The 25,050-nt window shown below is 45.6% G+C and overlaps 1 protein-coding gene across 1 annotated transcript in view; it reads right to left on the bottom strand.

Annotated features, from left to right (window-relative positions):
* ADCYAP1R1 (ADCYAP receptor type I) overlaps positions 1-25,050 on the bottom strand; it is a 172,999-nt gene that overhangs the window by 96,686 nt on the left and 51,263 nt on the right. The window contains exon 3 of the mRNA XM_067530411.1: positions 11,648-11,753. Coding sequence (XP_067386512.1) covers positions 11,648-11,753 — 106 coding nt within the window. The remainder of the gene's footprint in view (positions 1-11,647; positions 11,754-25,050) is intronic.

Raw genomic sequence — 25,050 nt, 5'->3', positions numbered from 1 at the left:
GACTGTGTCATTTCTTTAAAAGTATGTTACTGAATGTTTACTACTATATTGTCATACTCATTCATAATTAAAAGTTAACTGCAATGATCTAAATAAATGGACACAGTGCATTTGGTGATGGAGCACATTTGCTTTTTTATTAATGGTGCTCACCTTGGGGGAAATGAAGCTGTGTGCAGAGAGCCAGCAGAAGGTCTTTGTACTATTTAAGTCCAACGTAAGCTTCCAAAATAGGGTCAGCATAGTACAGAATTCTCATCATGTGCCTTGGATCAAAGGTGAATTTTACTGTACTCCCTAATTCAAAACAGTTAATGATTTGCAGTGAGTTTCCAAATTGTAAGATTCAACTGTTTTCCAATTTTGGTTTTCGGATTTTGGTTTTTCCTGTTTATCACCCTAATTTATATCACCACACACCACTCCATACTCACTTCAGTTGTATAGTCCTGGGTTATTCTTCACAAAAAAAGTGAGATTTTAATAATGAGATTTTATCTCCACATTCACCAAAAGAAGCAAGAAGCAAGCAAGGCTCTTTCCACTGATTAAAACATTTCTTTTGAGGTCTAATAACTAATTGATAGAGATGGTATGCCAATTAAAACCGTTTTTGAATCACAATGAATAGCATCCTACAAAACTTTCAGGAGTAATACCTTTCTCTTGATGTACAGGGATGCAGGTGCTTTCGGCTCAGTTCAGGAAAACCTCCAATCGTGGTTAAATTCAAGAATGTGCTCAAGTCTCATTGACTTCACTGGAAGTTTAAACACATGCCTAAATTCCATGGAAATCAATGGGACTTACACACCTGCTTAAAGCTAACCACATGATTAACTATGTTTCTGAACTGGGGCATTATATCTCTGCCAACTGAGATGAGGAGGGTCTGTCACCTGGTGTTGAATTAAAAGAGCAGAATGAATGTAAACCTGTGTCTCTCTTTAAATGGACAAGATAGAGAATAGTAATTTCAGCTGTTTATCAAGAACTTACAGGTTCTATACATACACACACCATTAATCTACTGATAACACCTCTGGATAAACAGCTTTATTTACGCAAATGCAGAATGTTTCAGAGTGATGAACTAGAATGTTTTCAGCAACAAATTGCTTTTTGCTTGTTTGCACAATTTTAGGACTTGATTCTTCCTGGACAGAGTCCACAATGCAGACAAGAGAAACTCTGCGCACTGAACAGATTCAGGATTGATTCTGTAACTGGTGTCGTCACCATGCACTCTGCTCACAAATCTACCTCTACAGGAATGATTTCTAGTATTCCAAACAGAAGCAATTCACAGCTGCCAATTTTACACTGAAAAGCAGGTATCACAATGTTTTCTTATTTCCTCCCCAAGCTGGATCAATGAAGATCAGAGGTTTAAAATGTCACTGGTCGGTGTTCATATTACTAATCTTGGATCTTTGAACAGATTTTTGAAAAATGGTCTCTGTAGATACCAGTCATGTTACAGAAAAATGCCCTTAGAAATGTTTTAAATAACTTTAAAAAAATGTATGGGGCTACTTGTATCCTTCCTCCCCTGGCTTTGGAGCTGAAGGAATAAAAAAATAGTTCTGTCCTAAGATATTTTTCCTGTAACATGTGTCATATGTAGACTAATCGGAGTAGATTTATTGACTCCAACAGAGCTATGCCCATTTACACCATGGTGGCATTATGCTGTGTGATCCAGTCAATAATTTTAGAATAACCCGCACACCATAATCAGCTCTGCCATCCATTCTGAAATCATGCTGCTAAAACAAGTGGCTCAGCTTCCAGTATTGAGCTCAGTCCACTAATTCACCCCAGTCTCTACTCACTCTGAATATGATTATTCAACTTCTATCCTGAGCCAGACCTCCAGCCCTGGCAGCTGGTTACAGTTCCTTCTTCCTTAGGGCTGATGCTAGCCCTGAGACTCCCTAGAACTGTCTAGCAATGGATCTGAGCTTCAACACTGAAGTAGCATTGGATGGAACTCATGCTGCTGGAATTCTGCCATGACTCCTCCCCTCCTACCCCTCTCCCCAACACACACCTTATGCAATGGGGAAGAGGGATGGATACACAGTGCAGTTACAATCAGCAAAGGGCTTCTTTACATGGAGAATTCCCAGCTGGCAATCTGCAGCCAGAGTACAGCTCCCTCTTGCCATCAGAGTGGCACAAAGGGGCCGTACCACAGTAGGGAATCTGGCCCCATATAGGAACTTATCAAGAACCCAAAACCATTGTAATACAGCACCTCATGGACTGCTATGACTCTCTCAGTATCTGTCTTCCTGTATCTATACAATTCCATTACACTCAGTACCAGTACACTGTGCATGCAGAACAAAAGAAAAAGCCCAGGGTATTTCTGAAAAGGTCAACATTTGTATTGTCCTTAGGAATCATTAGCATATACATCGGTGTCTCCTGTTCCCTTAGCCCTTTTGCTTTTACGTGCTCAATCAGAGATAATAAATAACATCTGCGTTAATGTACCGTCCTCTCTTTGCTCCTGTGTAATCCTTGCTGACATACAAACTAGTCAATGATACATTTTGTCTTGGAGTAATTGTGCACCTTCCTTGCTAAAAACTACTCCCGAATGCCTGTTATTCATTGCAGGTGCCTCTTAAAGTGCAGAAATCGCCTCAAAAGAGACTCTTCAAAATAACACTGTGGGCTTTCACACATTCTTATTCCTAATCACTTGTATTGCAGTAGCACCTAGGAGCCCCCGTCCTGGATTACGACCCAATTACACTAGATGCCATATGAACATATAACAAAAAGACAATCTCAGGACTCTTCATCCAATGTGTTCAATTTACAAGTCCAATCTAGGGTTTGTCTGTGCTTGTATTTGCTGCCAATTATTACTCAGATGGAAGACCAATGAATTATGAAGCATACTCACCAAGGAATGCACTGCAGGGCTGGTGATCACATGGCCAGCAATCACATGATCAACAAAAGCTTTGATAGCGCGATAAGATTACCAACAATGGACATAAACGGACATTCAGCCAGACCATTTGAAGGGCCTTGCTAGAAATCCATCTGGGTGGTTCTCAATCTGCGAAGAACCTATGTCCCTTTGGGATTTGCCATGATGATGATTGAAGTGTTTCTGGCTCACGTACCACCACCCATAATAAGAGATTCTGCACTTGGAACTTGGTTAACAATTCTGTTGACGAGGCACGAGTCAAAATAAAGTCCAGCTAACTTGTCCATAGCTCTGGTTGGCTCTGCAGGGCTAACAGGACTGAAAAGTACTACAAACTTAGTTTTGTCAGAAAATAAAGCAGCTCTGACACAGAATACACCAGGGAGCAGATCTCTTGAGTAACAAAAGAGCATTTTTCTGTGGTTGCTTTTTGATACCACTTCCATTTGACACCTCCCCCACTTATTTTCCAAAGGTTCCAGACGTCCTTTGGGACCTTCATAAAACCAAGGTTTATTTGCATGGGGATCGTTTAACTCACCAACACAAGACTGTATGCAAGGAAAAGGGTAGGTAGAAGACAGAATGTAGCCTCCCAATTTAGAATTAGAATTTGGCCTATCAGCTTTAACTCTCTTAACCCTTTCTCTCTCAAATTGTGCACTGGGACATGGGGTTGCCGTAAGTGGCCAGGCCCTCCAGTTCACCTTGTATCTGAAAGACAGCTCTTCCACCTGATGCGGGCTTCCTAACACCAAGTTATCACCACTCCCTGCATCTCGTAGGTTTTACTGGAAGTCTGTCATCCAAGTATTGGCCTTTCTTGACTCTGCTTACATGCCAAGATCCTCACAATTGCAGCTCGTGGCAGCTTGAGTGCAGGCAATCCTTCCTCAGCATACACAGCACACCCCTGAAGTCAGCGATTGTACATTGCCACTCAAGGCCTTGATGTATTTTATTGCGATATATCAATATATAAAATCAATATATTTTATTTAGGGTGAAATCCTCCACGGCTGCACACTGACACAGCTCCACTAATGGAGCTATGCCAATTTACACCAGCTGCAGATCTGGTCCCATAGTGCATAAATTGCACAGCAGAAGGTAGAGCTTTGCCCCTTGTTTCTGGTCAGAACCAAAACCAGAAGAGCTTGTCTACTGGGTCCGAGACACTCCCAGTGTCTAATCCTGCCATTGTGTGACCTTGGCCAAGTCACTTAAACATTGTTTAACTTCATTTCTCCCATCTGTAAAGGGAGGATAATAATAACCCACCTCCCAAGACAGCATAAGTCTTAATCAGTTTGTTTGAAAGCACCATGTAAGTATTGTTATGTCACAGCTAGACCTGATAGTCAGAGCAAGAGGCTGCAGTCCCAAGACAGGAGTCAGCTGGGTCAGGATACCAGGAGCTCAGAAGCAGGAGACACACAAGTTGGAAACCAGAGTCAGGAGCGTGAGACAAACTGGAGGTCAGGAACCTCAAGTCAGATGCTAGGAGGTAAGCCAGGATGGGATGCCAGAGCCAGAAGCACAAGGCACATAGTCCAGAGCAGGGCAGAGCTCAGCTATTTGGACTGCAGCCTGTTGCTACTGCTGGCTTAAGTAGGGCCAGCTGGCCAATCAGCAGCTCTGGGAAGCTTCCAATTGGACCTCAGGGGCAGAGCCTCCCAGCAGGGTTGGAATTCAGGAAGTGAGGTAAGCCACTGCCAGGTGTAGGGTTGGCATGTGGCTGCTCCCATGAACAATCAGGGTCTAGGTTCAAGACCTATGGGTCATGATGTAGTGTAATAAACGTTACAATATAAAATAGTCTTTTCCACACCTGTATTTTCCAATTAGATGGTGGTATCAGGCCATTAGCCACTGAAATACAACTTCTTTTGTTTCCTCTGCTGGCTCAATTAAATGAAACCCCAGTAAATGTCCATAGGACAATAGCACTTAGATTTATTTGAGAGGTGGAGAGGGAGGAAATCAAATGTTATCCATGTTATCCACTAGAGTGCTGCTGAATGTGCGAGCAGACTGTACCTGCGATGCTGCTGGGGGTAAGAACAAACTTCCTCTGTGAAGGTTATTCCGTAATTCTCCTTCCAGGAGATTATTGCCTCTTCCTCTGAAGCATCTGGTGCTGGCCACTGTTGGAGACAGGCTAGTCGACTAGATGGGCCACCGGTGTAATGCGGAATGGGAATTCCTATGTTCTTATGGAACACACCTGGTGCATCCATGTGGAATATATCTGTTCTCGCTGCTGATCAGACTAAATATGTGCAGGTAGAATGTCCCTTTTGTGTTCAGATAATACTCATACACCCCACGGGTTTGTAATGGCATATTGCTAGGACAATGGCAGCACAGTATGTGCCAGGGAAGACGATTGGCCAAAGGGTTAGTGAATCGAGAGGAAGGATCGTCTTGTGGCTAGGGCATGGGGCTCATGACATCTGGGTTTAGTTCCATTTCACTGCCAAAGACATGCTCTGCAATCTTAGGCAGATCATTTCTCTCTGCCTCAGTCCTCCAGCTGTAAAACAGGGATGGTGACACTACATGTCTTGGCTATTTAGACTGTAGGCTATTTGACACAGGAGTGGCCTTACAGCACACCACAAAATGGGGCTCTGACAATGATTGGGGTCACTAGGTGCTAATGCAATCCACAGGAACACAGGATTTGCCACTTTGGCTCAGATCTATGGACCATCTAGTCCAGCATTCTGTCTCCAGCTGTGGTCAGCATCAGCTGCATCAGAGGAAGGTGCAATAAAAACCCCAGGAGGCAGTTACGGGATAACCTGTCCATATGGAATGTTTCTTTTCAACCCAAGTGGCTAGACCGTGGCTTACGCCCAAAGCATGCGAGTTTATACCCCATCCAGTACAAATCATAAGAATGAAGTCTGGAGCACCTACTCTTATCCCAAATCTCTTGCCCCATGCTTCTGAATCTCGTATTGCATTGTCAACGGATCCTCTGCATTGCTGGGGAGAGAAATCCAACAACACAAAAGCACCCTGTAGGAGCTAAGTGGCAGGAGAAGGACCACAGCTGCATTATTCCCATACCCAGCTGCAGCAATGAGGGAGGTGCATGCACAATGAAATAACTTCTTCCCAATGCTGGCAAGGGCAATACGAAAAGCATTCAAAGAAGAGGAGATTGATGAGGCATTTCAGTAAAAACTAGAGCAAACTCTTCCTCGCCAGTAAAACACAGCAGTCTGGCTCCATCTTCCCATTCAGATGGGCTTGTTTTCAAAGCACACATCTGTGAAACTCTCTCACCTGCTTCATTTAGGAAAGCAAAACCTAATCAGCTCTCTTCTCCCACCCCCAACCTTTTATTCTTCTCTGTCATGTGAAAAATGACAACAGGGCTCTTGTGTACATGATTCTCCCGTGCGGGAAGATTGCTGCATATGTTTATCCCAATGAAGAGCGGTTGAAAATACTTGTTGGGGTTGGAAACATGCAGCTGTCCCTTTAAATATTTCAGTGGGAGGTGGGGATGGGATGGAAAGCATGCCACATGTTAAAAGAGTTCATTGGGGCAGCCAGAATTAAAGAGTGATTTTACAATGAGACCTAAAACCAGAGTCCTGACCACTTCCTATTCTATTCAGCTTCTAATACAGTGCCCGTCACTGTGGTGAACAGATGCATTCCAGAGGTGCATTAGGCATCTGTCACATGTGCCTCTTTTTTGTGGTCATGCAAGACCCCATGGCACTTTGGATAAGGGAAGGAATATAAGTCGTAGTATATTGTCCAAATATTACAGCTACTAAAATCCACCCTGGATTTCAACTGGTTGGGGTATTCCTGGTTTCAACTGGATGGTTTCAACTGGTTGGGGTATAAACTGTTGTGGAGTGTTGCTGTGCGCTGTTTAATACTTGCTGTGTGCAGAGTTGTTTGTGATAGTCATCAGGTGGTGTGATCACTCTGTCCCTAACATACACCTCTCAGAGGGTGTTGTGAGGTTGTAGGGAGGCAGTATGGCCTGGAGAATAAAGCACTGGACTGGAGACCTGGATTCTCTTCTCAGCAATTCCACGGGCCTGCTGGGTGACCTTGGTCAAGTTACTTTCCCACTCTGTGCCTCAGTTTCCCCAGCTGTAAAATGGGGATAATGACACTGACCTTCTTTGTAAAGTGCTTTGAGCTCTACTGATGAAAAACAGTCCATAAGAGCTAGGTGTTACTATTTAACAGTCATAAAGCACTCTGAGATCTCATTACGAAGAACATTACAGGAATGCAAGTATCATGTTTATTGTACTACAGGCAGAGTGTAGATCCCTGCCTGGAATGGTCGGTCCATGCAGACAGGGCAGAGCCCTGCAAAGACGGAATGCAGCGCACTGTGGGGGCAGAACAGACCAAGGAACAGTATTTCAGAAACTGTAATGACTAAATCCAGGGCCCCAACCAGTAAAGGGCTGAGCATCATCAACTCCTATTGAAATCACCTCCTAAGGGATCTACACTGAAACCCCTACCCACATGAGGGTTTCCACTGCAGTTAATGGAACTGGTTACATGAGGAAAAGACTCAGGATCTGGCCCTTATATTTTAAAAAGTCTTGCAGCCGGAGTCAGGGGCCAGACTCTCTCATGTGCTCCAGCCCATGTGTTCCAATGCTGGCTGCACAAAGAGGCCAGATGCTAACTGCACCTGGCCTGCTGAGTATTCCCCTGGCAAGTTGCTGTGTAGACAATCCAGGCAACTCCTACGCCATCCCCGCTAACTCCCAGGCGTTGGGGATGGGACAAAGAATGCTGGATGCAGAAGGGGCATGGCCAGAGGTTGCTAATTCTCAGCTAGTGGCCAGTCCATTGAGAGCTGTTGTCCACTCTCATAGACTAGATATGGGCTCGCCTATGAGCTCTTCTAATCTACTCTAGGACGGGAGCGAGAACAGGGCAGAAAATGAGGGAGACAGCAGTGTAGGAGAGAATCTGGTTCCAATGCTTCAAACAGTTGAACAAATAATTCCCCCCCCACCTCCCTTCTCTCCTGCCTCATTCCCTTCATTCCCCTACATTGTTTTTCTCTGTAACATGTTCTCTCCCTCCATGGCCCACAAGAGGAGGATTCTGGCCCTTGCTCAAAATCTGTGTACAAACCTCCTTTTATTCAGACTTTGCACTTGGGAGGCCGGGGCTGCGGGGGTGGGGTCAGTATTCCGCCCTTTTTTTCTCTCTTATAAAAGCCCCTGAGAGATGGAAAACACTTAAAAGGAACCAGCGATCATGGAGCGGCTATAAAATAAACATGAAAAGCTCCAGACGACCACGGCTTCCCGAGCACTTATAGACACCACAAAGCAGTGGAGGGAAGAAAAATACAATACGGCGGAGAATAAAACGATAGCAAACACAACGCCTAGGAGGGGGGGAATCTGCTGTGCCAAGGCACGAATGCGTCCGCAGGCTGGCGGCTTTGTGGAATATTGTTAACATTAATCTGCAGGCTCTGTAGCTACAGCGGCAGCGTGAGCATTATGAACATATTGCAGCTTGCTGAGGGGAGCGCTAAAGACCGAATGGGGAGCCAACTCCTCTGCAGATCTGGAAGCAGGGAGGCAAAGTGAGGGAGGAATGAACAAATACAAGAGGTCTGGAGCGTGCAGGAAGAGCCCCCATTGACTTCCATGGGACTAATTTGCTCGGGGTAAGGATTTAAACCCCACGAGGATGGCTTGGAAGGAACAGGTCCATAGAGAATGATAGAGTAGCTCTCATTATTTTATTTGCATAGTGGTAGCACCTCATAGTCATGGACCAGGAGCCTTCTGTGTTAGGCGCTGTACAAACACAGAACAAAATAGTGACTAACTAAACTGCCCCTATCCCTTCTAACTCAGTCCCTGCCCCAATGACCTTACACTCTGCCTCTCTGGGAAGAGAGATTTCCTTAGATAGAAGATTACTCATGAAATCGATTTTGTTCTGTAGCTTTGTTTGGATGGGAAGTCTAAGGATATACATAGGTTTCTACCTCTCACCTCCCTCTCGCTTTATTTACCAGTCAGAATGCATTTCTTCCTTCTCCCATCTGCCTCTGACAAGCACATAGATGTTTTCTATGCTATTCAGTTTTCCAAAGGAAACAAGCTAACAGTACATTTCTCCAGTAGCTGTCACTTTTAATAAGCCTTATTTTTTTAACCCACTAATGAGGGCACCATGCATTCTCCCAGCTGAAGAACGGGTTGGCTGAGGTGGGTGGAAGGGAGAGGAACCAATCAAAGAAAAAAACACACTGCAAATGCCCCCAGCCGCACCTGCAGACAGGTACCCCCATGCAGGGAGTTTCAGAGCAGCGAGAACTGAAATGGGCCTGTCTTTTAGATGATGCTCTTGATAACTGTGAACGAAAGGCCAGGTTTGGTGATGCTGAATGTTGCCTTACCCTGCCCTTGGCCCCACCGATTGCAAGAGGAGTTGTTGTGGACTAATGGAGTACTCAGATCGAGTAAGGATGGCAGAGTCTGGTCTGAAATACACACCACATGAGGCTGGATGAATCAGAGAGGTCTAGTTTATGGCTTTACAAACTGTCCCGAGTAAGGGCTGGCAGGGGCAGCTGCATGGCCCCAGGAGCAGAACAGGGAACAAACCCATTTAGGGGACGTCTGCACGGCAAAGGAAGGTGCGATTGCAGCAGAGGTAGGCAGCGCCGCCCACGCGTTAATCGAGCTGGAGCAAGTGACGGTGGTAGCGCAGGTAACAGCGGTGAGCCAGGCCCCCCGAGTACGAGCCCGCCGGGGATTCTGGGTGTATACGCAGATTGCTAGGCAACACAAGGTGCCACACCACCACGCCTGCGATGTTGCCGTACCTGCACCAGTGAGATTAAAGCGAATGTGGATATGCCGCCCCAGTGGTCCAGGCTGGCCGCCCCAGGACCCCGGCTACGCTGCTGTTTGCCTCTACGGCGCTACCACGGGTACATCGACATCAGCTGGGAATCAGACCTCCCAGTTCCAATGTAGACGTGCCCTTAGAGCCACCGTCCTCCCCTGGCTCCCAAGTGGGGCAGGCGGAAAGTGGCAAGATAAGTTACGTCCCCCCTCGTTCACGACACAGTTTACGCCGCACCATGTGCCCAGCTGCTGCTCCCGCTCACTGCCTTCCTCCTCCCGCTGGCACCCAGGGGGTTTTGGGGAGTAGCCCCAGCTCTCTCCATGCCCCCTCATCGGAGTCACAAACTGAGCAAAGCCAAACCGGGCACCACAAACCGGGGGCCGCTGAGTCAGAGCTCGGACAATCTCGCCTCCGGTGATTTCTGCGAAAGATGCTTAGGGAAGGGAAAAGCAGGAAGCTGGGCTCTGCCGCTGAGGCAATGGTTGCAGGGCAGAGGAGCCATGCAGGCTGGGGTTGCTTCCCTCCCGCGTCCGGGATGGATTCTTCTCAGCTGCAAAGGTCCAGAAGCAGCAGAGTTTGTGGCAGTCGCCCAAGTCGTAATTCTGCCTGGGGGCATGGCCTGAAATGCTGGTATATATGTACAGGGGTCTGAGTATTTCCCCAAGTGTCAGGATCCAGGGGCAACTGGGTGACATTTTCTGGTTTGTGCTATTCAGGATGTCAGACTAGCTGATGCAGTGGTCCCTTCTGGCCCTAAAACCTATGAATTCCTGAATCCAAACACGGCCAATTGGCTCGTCATTAATAACAAAAGTCACAATCTGCTGTTAACATAGTTCTGCAGGGGAGTGAAGGATTCTCCCCCTGGCCCACATTTATGTTTGGGAGGCTCTTCTGCAGCAGAAGGGGCAGGACTAGAGAAGCCAGTGGCTAAAATGAAAGCCCTGACCTGTGCGCTCTCCCTGGTTTCATCAAACCATTTGATTTGTTTGCGAGGTGCTGGACAGCAGGGTCCTGCCGCTGCTGCGTGAGCCGAATTACCAGCCTCTGGTGGGGTCACTGTGCATTGTGCCACTGGCAGATTCTGCCCACAAAGCCATCTGAATGGACCGGGAGAGAAGCACCTCAGTTTCGGTCATGCTCTGCTGGCACAGAGGATGGAACACATGGCCAGGCAGAGGGGGCACAGCCAGGATTTCACTATGTCCCCCAGTTTGGCCACTTTCTGTGCCACCTTTATACCCTTCCACCCCAAACTGCACCATGGGGCCAGGGTCCTAGAATTGGCCACTGGTTTCCAGTAATTAGCTTCCCTGGTGACTTGCGAAGCAACTTCAGATGAGTCATTGAGGGCCTGACATTCAGAGGAGCTGAGCACCTGCAGCTCCCAACGAAATCAATGAAAGGCAGACTGCGCTCAGCACCTCTGAACAGCATGTTTGCATCACTGTGTGCCCCAGTTTTTCTGTCTTTTTCTCGGGCTAGTGGGAGGATTCAGTCTATCGATGTTGCACTTTCCAGTGACTTCAATGGGCTCTGGATCAGTCCTATAAATACATCTCACTGTGTGATATTGTAGTATGGAAGGTAGCATCTTCCTGACCTCGGCTGGTCATCAGAGTTTGCCCTGAAGCATGACAATGAATTGCTCTTATAATGTTTATTCTAGCTAGTTTAACTTTAATTGCTAAATCATATTCTAGTCAGCCGCTGTCATCAATATCTTGTGTGACACCTGGCAGATCACACATGTAGTAAGAGGGAATCTCTGGAAAGCATTAGACACATCCATACCAGACTGGAACTCACCTGGGAAGGACTCATTCAGTGGATTGAGTGCACTTGCTCTCCTTATCTTCTCCAGACAAGCCTCCTGATCCTTTCTGATGATGCAGTCTGAGTGCGTTGCTGTGACCTGAAAGGCAGAAGGAAAAACAATTACAAACACATTGCAACTAGGGAGTCTATTCTGAGTTTATGGAAAACCAGCAAATCTTGGGATCCTCTTGCTGGAGGAAAAACAGCCCTGGGAGGTGAAATAAAGACATTGCCAACTCGCTGCCTGGTGCAGAAGACTTAAAGCTAAACAACAGGATTACAGTAGAGATTAATTATTATCATAGAATCATAGAAGATTAGGCTTGGAAGGGACCTCAGGAGGTCATCTAGTCCAACCCCCTGCTCAAAGCAGGACCAACCCCAACTAAATCAACCCAGCCAGGGCTTTGTCAAGCCACACCTTAAAAATTTCTAAGGCTGGAGATTCCACCACCTCCCTAGGTAACCCATTCCAGTGCTTCATCACTCTCCTAGGGAAAACATTTTTTCTAATATCAACCAAGACCTCCCCCCATTGCAACTTGAGACCATTTCTCTTTGTTCTGTCATCTGCCACCACTGAGAACAGCCTAGCTCCATCCTCCCTGAAATCCCCTTCAGGCAGTTTAAGGCTGCTATCAAATCCCCTCTCTCTTCTCTTCTGCAGACTAAACAAGCCCAGTTCCCTCAGCCTCTCCTCATAAGTCATGTGCTTCAGCCCCCTAATCATTTTCATTGCCCTACTCTGGACTCTCTCCAATTTGTCCACATCCTTCCTGTAGTGGGGGCCCAAAACTGGACACAATACTCAAATGCAGCCTCACCAGCACCGAATAGAGGGAAATAATCACTTCACTCGATCTGCTGGCAATGCTCCTACTAATGCAGCCCAATATGCCGTTAGCCTTCTTGGCAACAAGGGCACACTGTGGCTTAGAAATTTCATCTGCTTTATTTTTTCTGCTATCCACTTCTAAACATGCTTCCATGTTTCCTCTGCTTTTATGGTGTCTGAAGCCATAAGAGAAGGATTCTCTAGTGGTTAAATCGTCATATGGGGACTCAGAAGCCCTAGGTCCATTGCCAGCACCACCATTTACTCTTGTGCAACCCTGGGCATGTCATTAAAGCGACACTACACCTCAATAATAACTTTAAAGCTCTTTCTTCTAGTCTTCAGCTAGGTAAATATGTTTGTGGCTGTGCAGCCCTTTTCCCTCCTTTCCACTCTTCTCCCATGAATACAAGATGGTTTTACAGCAAAAAAGAAATTCAGTCCCAGCTAAACTCAGCTGTGTTGATCAAATCTCTCCTGGCATTAGCCACTGTCTTTATATCTCTAAGGAAGTCTTGGGTAGGCGACACTAGAGGCTTGTTTACAGATGGCAGTAATACAGGGATGTGATTTCTAAAGCCCTCTAACGTGTTGGGCATTAATTGGGTTTTAACATAGTGCTACGTTACAGAGAGGTGACTTGCCAAGGTCATATGGCATGCCAGGAACAAAGCTGAGCAGAGAAGCATTGTTTACTGAGTCCCAGTGCAATGCAGTGCAGTATCCCCTAGGACACACTGCCTCTCCAAGGAACAATACCTTCACTTTAAGAAAATAAAACAAGAGTTGGGAAGATCTCTGGGAATTACAGATTAAGCCCAGCATGCAGGAAACGTCTCAGTTTGCAGGATGCCACTCATACATAGGGATGCTATGGCCCTAGCCTGCAAGTGTGACCAAACAGTTTCTCAAAACATAAGCATGTCTCTTTAAAGGAGCAATGAACCTTATTCATTCTCTGCGTGTTCCAGGAGAGGGCTGGACTCCTCAAGGCAGACAGGTTGGGGGAACGTCAGGGTGGGAGGTGAGTTGGGGTCACCCTGCAAGTAGTAACCAAGGTTGGTGGAGACCAGGGACCCTTATGTTGCTGGCAGGCTGCTGGCATGACAACGCTGAACCAGGGCTGCAGAGGGCTGAGTCAGATGGTCAAGGCTTGTCCACTGGTTGTTGGTGTCCGAGCTGTGAGTCACAACTTCAGAGCATTTAAGACACCTGGAGTTACGGGCAGTGATATGCCCCTTCATTGCTCCAGGTTGAACCCCTAACATGTGACACAAGGGTCACGGCCTTCTGATGTTGTCTCTTTTGCCTTGGGGATATTTGCTGCTCCCAGACAGACCCATGGCAGTTTCCCAGAAAACACTAGGGATACCTGCGATATTGGTGTCACGTATCACAAAACCTAGAAGCTAAGCAGGGACGGAAGCATGCCAGTGCTTAATTTGTAATGAAAGAGGTGCTGGGGCTCAATCAATTTTTTTACTTTCATGACTGACACGGCAGGCCCAGAGGTGCTGGGGCTATGAACTACTAAGCCTAGAGGTGGTGGGGCTGAGCCCTGGCAAGTCCTGGCACAAATTAAGCACTGGAGCATGTGAAAGACAAATGAATTTTTAGAACCAAACCCCAGAAATCTCAGCGAACCAATGGACGGGGGCTCCTAGAACTTCTGGGAAAGCAGGCATATTTCTGTTTAATATGCAAGGCACTAAAAATTAATCAAGCAAAAGGAGTATGAGATCTGAATTTGTGATGTTGAAGAAAAACAAATTTAGACTGATAGCCTTAAAAACAAACGTCGGCTATTTAATGCCGAAGAAATAAATAAATAAATAAATAAATAAAATAAAAAAAAAGACAAGAGCTGCTACTTCACCAAGGAAGCAGAGTGGCCTAGTGGACAAAGCACTGAACTGTGACATGGGTTCTAGACCACAGCTCTACCAGTGGCCTGCTGGGCAACCTTTAACAAGTCACTCTGTGCCTCAGTTTCCCCTTTTGAAAGATGGGGACATTGACTTCCCTTTGCAAAGCACTTTGAGAGTTAGGTATTGTCATTAACAGCACCTGGGGACATGGAGGAAATTCATATTCTTTTTTGAGGCTGCGTTTGTAAGGAAAAGCTATATGTTCTGTGCACTCCTCTATGTTTGTAGTGATTAGCACACAGTGAGCCCGGCTCTTCACAGGCGTTACGAATTCCAGCACAAGCATTGCTTAGGTGCATCATATGAGCAAATTAGCTTGGGCCACAAGGACACAACCTGTGGAAAGGGGCGGCACATTGCTGAGCTGTCCAGCAGCCTCCTAGTGAAGAAATTGTGACTCAGGGAGTCAAAATCTCCTCCATAAGCCCCTTTGCTTAAGGGAATTGATGGTTTGCTGCTGACTTATTCCACAAGCAAATTATGATGCCCCTCTCCTCTCTCTGGTTTAGCTGCATTGGCCAATGCGCCATGCTTCAGCACATCACCCACCCTCCTGCTCTGAAGGTTGTAGTAGTGGAAATGGAGCAGCAGACACACGTCATCATTTAGTTCTGCATACAGCACCCCAAGATCTAGCAAGCCCAAGCCCAGGTGTAAGGAGGGAGCCCCTGAGCCAGTGAGTTGCCCAGGGAACAATCTAGGCATTAGTTGTATCAAGTGGACACTGGTAGCATAAAATATCCTACCCCACTGGTCAGGGTGGTACACTGAAAATCCCCATAAATTAAAAGGTTCACCCAGTGCCATATTTGAAGCCATTGATCAATGCTTATTTTAGGAAAAGATTAATTTAAAATAATAATAATAATAATTTTGCAGCTCACAAGTGGAAATCAGAAAAGCTCTTCACAGCATCTGAATGGATTTCAGAAGTCTCAGTGCGCCACCACTGAAGAACTGGTTTAGAGACAAAGACGAACAAGGATTTTCCCCAAAAATGTAAAATTCATGGCTAGAAATGCTAATATAAAAACAGCCTGTTTCTCTCATTGGACTCTCTATGGGCCAGTCTTCCAAACACTTAAGAACATAATACTATTCACATGAGTAAGCTCAATGGGACTATTGAAGTGAGTAAAAGTTACCTATGTGCTTAAGAGTTTGTAGGATCAGGCCTTACATTTGTGAAACCTGAGTCCTGATATAACAGGGATTGGTACATTTATTGCAACAAAAAGTAAAATAGTTATGCAATAACATTAGCTTTCTTTTCCCCTTGATCTCTGTATTTCCTAACTATAAAAACCTGAGCTAAAGCTCACTGAATCGAATGGAAGTCCTTCCATCTATGTCAATAGTATGTAGATCAGGCAGTGAGAAAAAGAGAGAGAGAGAAACTGTGTCTATGAATATAGCAGAGGCCCTTTGGAAACAAAGTCATCTACATCAACTAACTATATAGATGAAATGGAATCTGATTAATCTCTGGTGCAACTCTATTGCCTTCAGTGATGTTATACCAGGGAGGAGTTTAATCCATTGGGTTTATTTTCCCATTGACTTCATACTGAATTACATTTTTTATTAATTCTATTATGATTCTCATTTTTAAAAAAGCTAACTCACCAAACTGATGAATATGCATGAGGGAACTAAAGAAAGGATGCTTGTCTGCAATGGAAACAATGTTATTACCGTTAATCCCCATCTTGAACAAGCAGCATTTGGTCTGATCAGGGCCTGGAGTTGTTAATCATTTCTCAGCCTACTTGTGTTAAAAATGGGGATGCTCAGGAAGTATCTCTGATTAGATGGATTTTCTTGGTGCTGATTTACACCATCACTTCTCCCTACAACATTGGCCTGGCAATTGAATATATAGCTTGCTCCATAAAGACCTCACATTGTCACTTGATTGTGCTTTGTCTGTTGGCCTAAATGGAGACCAAACTATTGTAATTTCAAAACATTTCAGACAAAGAGGAAAGTCATTAGAAAGCTATTCAAAGCAAGTCACAATAACACAATCTATGGAATATTTTTTCACACTGTTTAAAACAAATTGCATCTAAAATGACAGCACCAGCTGGCAAGACAGATCACTGATCCCTTTCAGTGGGTTTATGTGTATGTAAGATGTGGTTATCTTCTTGAACGGAATGACTCCCTGGGAGATGCACGTCTATCTGCAAACTAGAAAACAGCTGCAGTATAATCATGCCAAATTCACTTAATGGATGCCTTCCGAAGTGGTAACTCAGGATTAAAAGGTAAATTATGCAGCCTGCAGTACCTTCTATTCCTTGACTTTGGCACATGTAGTCTTTCATTTTCTGGAGAAGACCAATTATCAAATCTGTCTTTGAGCGCTAGTGACACAAGGTAGCTATTCTCAATGCAATCTCCAGGGTACATAGGAATTGCTGTTCCAGATTAGACCCACGGACATCTTTTGTGGTGCCCTGGCTGTAATGACAGCCAATACCAGCTGCTTCAGAGAAAGGTTCTTGAATCCTTGTATTCGATAACCATGCAATAACCTGTGATCAGGGAAAGTGTCTTACTAACCTCATCTCTTAGAAGTTGTGACGTAGGCCCTGAAACATGAAGGCATCTACTCCAGTCTCTCATTATTTAATATTATTCAGTATTACTGTGGCCCTCATTAGCCATTTAAAATATCTAACCCTTCCTAAATCCAGCTAAACACATTATGGGGTGTCCCTCACCCCTGATCTGGCCATTTATGCCAGGTAAAAGATTGCTAAACTCCCCCGATTCGCACTGGGGGGAGATTCCTTCAGCACAGGCACTGTAGAGATGTTGGCAGGCTGCCTTCCCAGGATCCCTTGCAAACCCTGTTGTTGGGGGCCTACTGAGGCATGTGGGAGGTTGGACCACAGAATGGTGGAGAACCTGGGCAGTGCCGCCACCAACAGGGCAGGCCAGGGAAGCTGCTGTAATATAGACAGGCCAGTGGGACTTTTAAATTAGGTCAGCGGCTGCTCCAGCCCTCAGGGCAGCCTGGGATCGGGACGGGAGGGGCATAAAAGTGCCTTAAAGCCCCCTTAGCCCCTCCTTCCCTGGTCTGCAAGTTCCGTGCTGGTGCCTCTTGGGGTATGTCTACACTGTGATTATGGGGTGTGATTACAGCTCATGTAAACATACCCCCACTAACTTTCATCTGGCTAGCTCAGGTAGTGGAGAAGTGAAGCTGCAGCAGGACCACTGGGGATCCCCTTTCAGATTCCCAGATGGCCAGTTTTGCTGGCTGTGCAGCCCCTGAACTCTGGCCGGGCTGGGCCCCGGTGTGGCTGAATGTGGGCATCACTCCAAGATAATCGTGAGGGACTTTAGCATTCTAAAAGCAGAGCAAATCCACACCCCTGCAAAACCTAATTCCCCAGGGGGACCTATGGAAATAACGTGGCTCTTGAGATTTTGCACTTGCAGCTTTGCTGGATTGTTCATTTGTTTGCAAAGCAAAGTCCTGTTCTGACCCGTTACGTATTTGATCATTTACACGTAATTAAACTTAAATAAAACCCAAATGAAAATATTTCAGGCAGGAAATATCCTGTGTTTCGAATCTTAGGAAGAACTTTTCTTTCAGTGGGGGCATGAGTAACATCTGAGTCACTGTGTTCTTCCAAGAGGCTTCAGAATTTAGGAGAAGTTATCAACGATTAGAAAAAAGGGTGCGTAAGTGTCGGGTCACAGAGCTCACTGTAATGATGGCCATTCGTAAGGGCAGAACTTTGAAATGCTGCCATTCTAAAATTCATGTGTGGTCATTTCCAAGCCAGGAGACGCTGGCTTCAGTGCTGTGTCAAAGTGAAGAAAGGCACATCTCTTAGTGAATCCCTTATTCGGAGGCCTGGGGCCAGTAATCTGTAAACCGGCCTTCTCAGTGTATCTCTCGCCATTTGCCTCTGTCCCACCACGTGCACTCGGTGGGGAGCAAGGGAGAAGGTGGAGGGAAGAAGCTATTCAGAAGCAAATGGAGGAGGAGACTGAATGGTGTATAGAGTAGCAGCAGGGTAAAATAGGCCAGCTTGGAGCCTAGCAGAGGGAAAAGAGAGAAAAAATAGAGGCTGAAGATCTGGGAAAGCTTCTAATGATACTGCAAAATAGTAGTAATAATGCACCGAGGGAAGGGAGGCCACTATCTCTGGAGACATTTCACATTGGCCTGGAGAAAGCACGGGGATGGAGTCCTTGTTTCTCTACTCTGTTCAAGTATTGCTTGGGTGGCGCACACAGCAAGGGGTGCAGGGTGCTGGTGACCAGCCCAGATGCCAGTGAGAGCTGCCCTGGGCAACCCTAACTTATGATGATGGAGAACAGGGCATAGTGCTGCTTCCCCATGCCCCCTCCCTAACCCAACATTCTACCCCCAACACATTCTCTCCTGCCCCTTACACCAGGGGAGTGGATGAGGGGTGAGCCGCCTACATCAGCTTTGTGCTTGGCAGAGATTTCCTCTGTGCAGATGGGATTTCTTTCCTGACCTCTCCTGACTAGTTTAAGCCCATGTTGTGCTGCTTCAGTGACACGATATAGCCTTAGCAGACCTGTGAATCCAAAGAGACCAAATGGGCGAGTGATTTTGGCTGCCTGACTTGAGATGCCGTAAAGGGGCCTGATTTTCTGAGGGGTGGGTGCTTGGTATTTTCTGAAAGTCAGGCCCCTTCAAGGTTGTTCAAGCTGGACACCCCAATGCTCACTAGCAGAACTGATCAGAAGTTATCCATCGGAATGACTGTTCCCATGGAGAATGCCGTTTCTGCTGACGTTTTTTGATTTGCCATCGGGTAATCAAATATTTTGCATTGGGTTGCTTCAACCCAAATCAAAATATTTCAGTTTGTTGAACTGACCCAAAGCATTTCTTTTCAAGTCACTTCAACTTTAAGCTGCATTTTCCTATGGTGGTCCATTGTCTTGTAGGAGATGAAGTTTGGGTCCCCATATTTCTTCATTCTCCTATGAGCTAGGCTCCTTGGCCAAGACTCCATCTCCCATGATGCAACAGTGTCACCTCTGTCGTGGGGCACCATGGGTGTCATATGACTGTTTGTGCAAAGCACACAAACCACAACTTCCATGAACCACCCACAGGGAAATGCAGTTCAATGCTGAACTGACACAAAACAAAATGTTTCAGGGGTGTTCAACAAACCCAAATGAAACATTTGTCTTATTTTGATCAAAAATGCTGCTCTTCAGTATTTCGCCATTTCTGAATTGAAACGTTAGGGACTGTTTCAATTTTCTAAAAGTTTACATATTTCAACTTTTTGTCCTGATTTGGGATGAACATTTCATATGAAATATGCTTATATGGTCCCCCTTGCAACAGTATACGAGCACCTCACTAACTCTAATTTGTTTATCCTCCCAACACTCCCCTGGAGTAGAAAAGCACCATTATCCCCATTTTACAGATGGAGCACTGAGGCACAGACTAAATAACCCCTTCCAAGGTCTCTCAGGAAGTCTGCGGCATAGCAGGGAATTGAATGTGAGTCTCCCAAGTCCTAGGCTACTGCCCTTAATTACTGGACCCCTCTTCATCTCTACAAATGTTCAAGTATCAGAATTTCCCAAGGGACAGAAATTTCAGTTTTAACTCAGCTCTAAACAGTAATGACTTGGCCTAATATTACACAGTAGAAAACTAACCTGGCAGAGGAATGAATTAGAGTTGAACTAATACAGCAAGGCCACCATTCCCCATGGCTGTCTAACGCTCACTACCTATCTCCATATTTAGGCACCTGCTTAAATGCCTAGGTTTTCAGACACAACTCTTATTGAAGTCATTGAGAGATGTGGATGCTCCGCATGTCTGAATAATCAAGCCCAAACTTATAAATTTGCTGAAAAATGAAGTTAAGCATCTAACACCAGGCATTCGGGGTTCAAATGTTTTGCCTAAATATTTCCCCCCCATTTCCAACATCTCTCATTCTAAAAATCAACAGAAGATTAGACTCACATTGTAACAAGCTCTAACAGGGGCTCGATCACCAAAGTTCAGATCCCTGACGAGGGTTTCATTGCACGTCTAGGTCTTACACCACCTCAGGACATCATAAAAAGCCACATTCAATTATACGGTTGCACCATGAGAGTTAATGGGTAACCAAGGCCTGGGTTTCACTTTCTGAATCCCACCCTGCACACAGGCAGACACTCTCTTGTACGATGACATCCGCTCAATTAGACCAGTGAAGGTCTTACCAGTCAGGAAGGATTCAGGATAAATCCCATTTCTCCCATGTTACACTCTCCTGCTGTTTTAAGTCTCAATGAAAACAAAATGTAATATACATCTAAGCGTTCAGCCTGCCATCAGGACTGGGAGATCTCAGTGCAGAATACAATGGCACAGGGCTCTGTCCAAGGAGAACAGAGACTGCAGCTGGTGCTGTTTGTGTATGATTGACTGCAATGTGCAGACATTTAGGCCTGATGATCTGCATATTTATAGAAGAGAAATTTTCAGGGTCAGAGGGGGAAAAAACCCACCCCCCCAAGTATGCAAAGCCACTAGTCTACACTAACTGTAGTAGAGTTGGGTCAAAATTGGCTACCTGGCTTCCTAATTTTAGGCTGCTGAAGCTGCAGTTGCTTAGCACCTCTGAAAAAAAAATCAGGTCACATTTATTTAGGTATATAAATATGGATACAAGAGCCTAGCATTACGTCCCCAGGTTTGAAAATTTTGGTCTGGCTTCCTATAAGTGTCACGGGTGACATTATATCCTCATGGACACTCAGCTTCTGACCTCTGCTGCAGTCCAAGTGGATCCCTGCAGTCTGGCTGCATTACAAATCCCAGTCGGACAAGCCAAGTTTTGTCTCTATATTTATCCTTGGCAACTGCAGCGTTAGCGCCGTGCAGTACGCTGAGACTGACTTATCTTTCTTTGCATGCCAACCAGGCATTAACGTGCAGCACTTCCTCTTGCAGGTTGCAGTTAGTGATGAAAGAACCACAGAAGGTTTGGAGCTCAGGTTCAGCTAAAGCACCCAAGCATACAAGCTTGCCCAGAACCTGTCCCATCCAAAACATCTGAGATGCCATCCCCCCCTCCAGTTCCCTATTCATAACCCTTCCTTCCAAATGACCCAGTTCTCCTCTGCTCATGTCGACTTCTAGGTTATGGAGACAACAGCCTGCTATCACGCTCTGGTGGGTGACCTGCGTTCTCAGGGGCCTCTGGCTCTTTCCTGCCCAGCCCCCAGCATTGCGGTGGAAGGGGGATGAAGAGGTGCAAAGCACTTCTCCTCCCTCTGGCTGGTTTCTGAGGAGAAGCCAGGGATCTCTTTCCTTCCTCTGACAACCACCTAGTTTCTAGGAGGAGACCCGGGACCTTTATCCTCCCCTCCAACTTCTATGTGACAACAAAATCCACAAGGTGAGGGCTACCACCTTCCATCTCCACTCCTGCCTGGGTTCCAGCTTAGCTTTATGGCAAGGAGATGAAGGAGGCACAAAGCTCACCTTCTCATTCCTCCTTGAAATGGCAGCGCTTAACATCCATGAGCCTTCAAAGAAGATTTGTTTCAGCTCCACATCACGGGATGGCGAAAGGTTTGGCTTTCCATGAAGCACAGCAGGGACAGGGAAGGGCAGGAAGGAAGTACGTATTTTAACCTACTCAGTTCACCCCTTCCTCACACCAGCTGTCCCCACCCTACCTGCCTTCTCTCATCCCCCATGGAGATGACGACTCGCGCCACCAATCAGCCCAGGACGCCAGCTTCTAACGCCCACTTGTTAAATGCTCAAACAAGACCCTTTGTGGTTTCTCCCATGCTTCCCTGAACACTTGGGAGGGCCTCCCTGTAAAACGTCTACAGAGCCACCTCATTGGTTGTCTTCCACTCCCTCCTTAAAAATCTCCTCTGCTATGAAGCCTACAAATTTGCTAATGGTTAATCTCCTTCTGTGCTGTGATATCGACCAATATCATCTCACTATTTGCTTGCACTCCTCCGCCTGCCTGAGATTGTCTGTTGTCTTTTCTCCTTCACTTAGAATTTAAGCTCCTTGGGTCAAGGACCTTCTTTTCGTTCTCTATTTGTGCAGTGCCTAGCACAATAGGGTCCTGGTCCATGCTCAGGACTGTTAGGTGCAACAATAATAAATTAATAATGGAGATAAATATGATAGATTCCTTTGCCATAAGAGTCAGTTGCAATAGAATCATAAAATCATAGAAGATGAGGGTTGGAAGGGACCTCAGGAGGTCATCTAGTCCAACCCCCTGCTCAAAGCAGGATCACCCCCAACTAAATCATCCTAGCCAGGGCTTTGTCAAATTGCACCTTAAAACTTTTAAGGCTGGAGATTCCACCACCTCCCTAGGTAACCCATTCCAGTCCTTCACGACACTCCTAGTGAAAAAGGTTTTCCTAATGTCCAACCTAGACATCCCCCACTGGAACTTGAGACCATTGCTCCTTGTTCTGTCATCTACTACCATTAGAACAGCCTTGCTCCAGCCTTCCTGGAGCCCCCTTTCAGGTAGTTAAAGGCTGCTATTAAATACCCCCTCATTCTTCTCTTCTGCAGAGTAAACAAGCCGAGTTCCCTCAGCCTTTCCTCATAAGTCATGTGCTCCAGCCCCCTAATTATTTTTGCTGCCCTCCGCTGGACTCTCTCCAATTTTTCCACATCCTTCCTGTAATGGGGGGCCCAAAATTAGACACAATAGTACACATTTGGCCTCACCAGTGCTGAGTAGAGAGGAATAATCACTTCCCTCGATCTGCTGGCAATTCTCCTACTAATGTAGCCCAATAAGCCGTTAGCCTTTTTGGCAATAAGGGCACACTGCTGACTCATATCCAGCTTCTTGTCCATTGTAACCCCCAGGTCCTTTTCTGCAGAACTGCTACCTGGCCAGTAGGTCCCTAGTCTGTAGCTATGTATGGGATTCTTCCGTCCTAGGTGCAGGACTCTGCACTTGTCCTTGTTGAACCTCATCAGATTTTTTTGGCTCAATCCTTCAATTTGTCTAGGTCCCTCTGTATCCTATCCCTGCCCTCCAGTGTATCTATCACTCCCCCCAGCTTAGTGTCATCTTCAAACTTGCTTAGGGTGCAATCTACCCCATCCTCCAGATCATTAATGAAGATGTTAAACAAAACTGGCCCCAGGAATGACCTCTGGGGCACTCTGCTTGTTACTGGCTGCCAACTAGACATCAATGTGTTGATCACTACCTGTTGAGCCCAATGATCTAACCAGCTTTCTATCCATCTTACAGTCCACTCATCCAACCCATACTTCTTTAACTTGCTGATAAGAATACTGTGGGAGATTGTATCAAAAACTTCGCTAACGTCCAGATATATCTCATCAACTGCTTTCCCCACATCCACAGAGCCAGTCATCTTATCATAGAAGGCAATCAGGTTGGTCAGGCATGACTTGCCCTTGCTGAATCCTTGCTGACTGTTTCTGATCACCTTCCTCTCTTCCAAGTGCCTCAAAATAATATTGCAGCTAAAGAAAGAATTGAAAGCGTGAGTTGGGGATGCAGAATATTTTACATTAGCCTTCATGGGTTGATCTGGGTGACCTTAATACATTTCTGACTGCCTTCTATAAGATTTTCAAGGTTATTGCATTTAAATTTTACAACATAAGCCTTTACCAAGCCTCTCCTTTATATGGATAAAAAAACAAAACATCAAAACAAGCAGCTATATAAAAGTAAGCACTGTACAAAAAGTGAAGCATGAAGCAATAACACTGAAGATAGAGATTTCATTACATTAATAGTTATTCATAGCTATCCCTCTAACTCAGCACTATGATTTCCATCATGTAGATCCAGATAGTCCCGGATTCTAGCCAGGGTAGAGGAGCATTCATGCATCCTGGGTAAGGATCTGGTTCAGATCCAGCCCTTGATCCCTCAGATTAAATATATCAGTGGGAATTGGTTTTAAAGTATTGTTTTATCTGCATATTAATAGCTTAATCATAAAGGGATTGAGGGAGCAGGTAGAAAGATGCAACTGTAGCAAAAAACAACAAAAACTAATAAATAGTCAGTCGTAGGTAAATAATAGCAACATGGGTATTATCAGGAGAGACATTACTGGCCTCAATCTAGGCCTTTTATTCACAAAAACACCACAAAGAAATATAGGCAGTTGCAGAAGAAATTAGATGAACAGAACAAAGTGTGCTGAAAAGCACTGAGAAGGGAATAAGTAGCTAACATAAGCATGAGGTCAGATTTTTTTTGGACTTCATAATAATGTTAGAAAACTTCTGGGACAGTGGTTCCCTCATGATGTGCTGCAATACGTTAGATAGTCTTAACATAAGAACAGCCATACTGGCTCAGACCAAGGGTCCATCTAGCCCGATATCCTGTCTTTTGTCAGTGGCCAATGTGAGGTGCTTCAGAGGGAATTAACAAAGTAGACATTCATTGAGTGATCCATCCTCTGTCATCCACTCTCAGATTTTGGCAATCAGAGGCGAGGGACACCCAGAGCATGGGATTGCATCCCTGACAATCTTGGCTAATCGCCATTGATGGACCTATCCTCCGTGAACTTATCTAGTTCTTTTTTAAAGAACCCCGTTTAAACTTTCA

Source organism: Emydura macquarii, unplaced genomic scaffold, assembly GCF_026122565.2.
Source record: "Emydura macquarii macquarii isolate MOO-44397 ecotype Brisbane River unplaced genomic scaffold, CSIRO-AGI_Emac_v2 contig_3080, whole genome shotgun sequence".
Classification (NCBI taxonomy): domain Eukaryota; kingdom Metazoa; phylum Chordata; order Testudines; family Chelidae; genus Emydura; species Emydura macquarii.
This window is presented reverse-complemented; position numbering and strand designations above follow the sequence as displayed.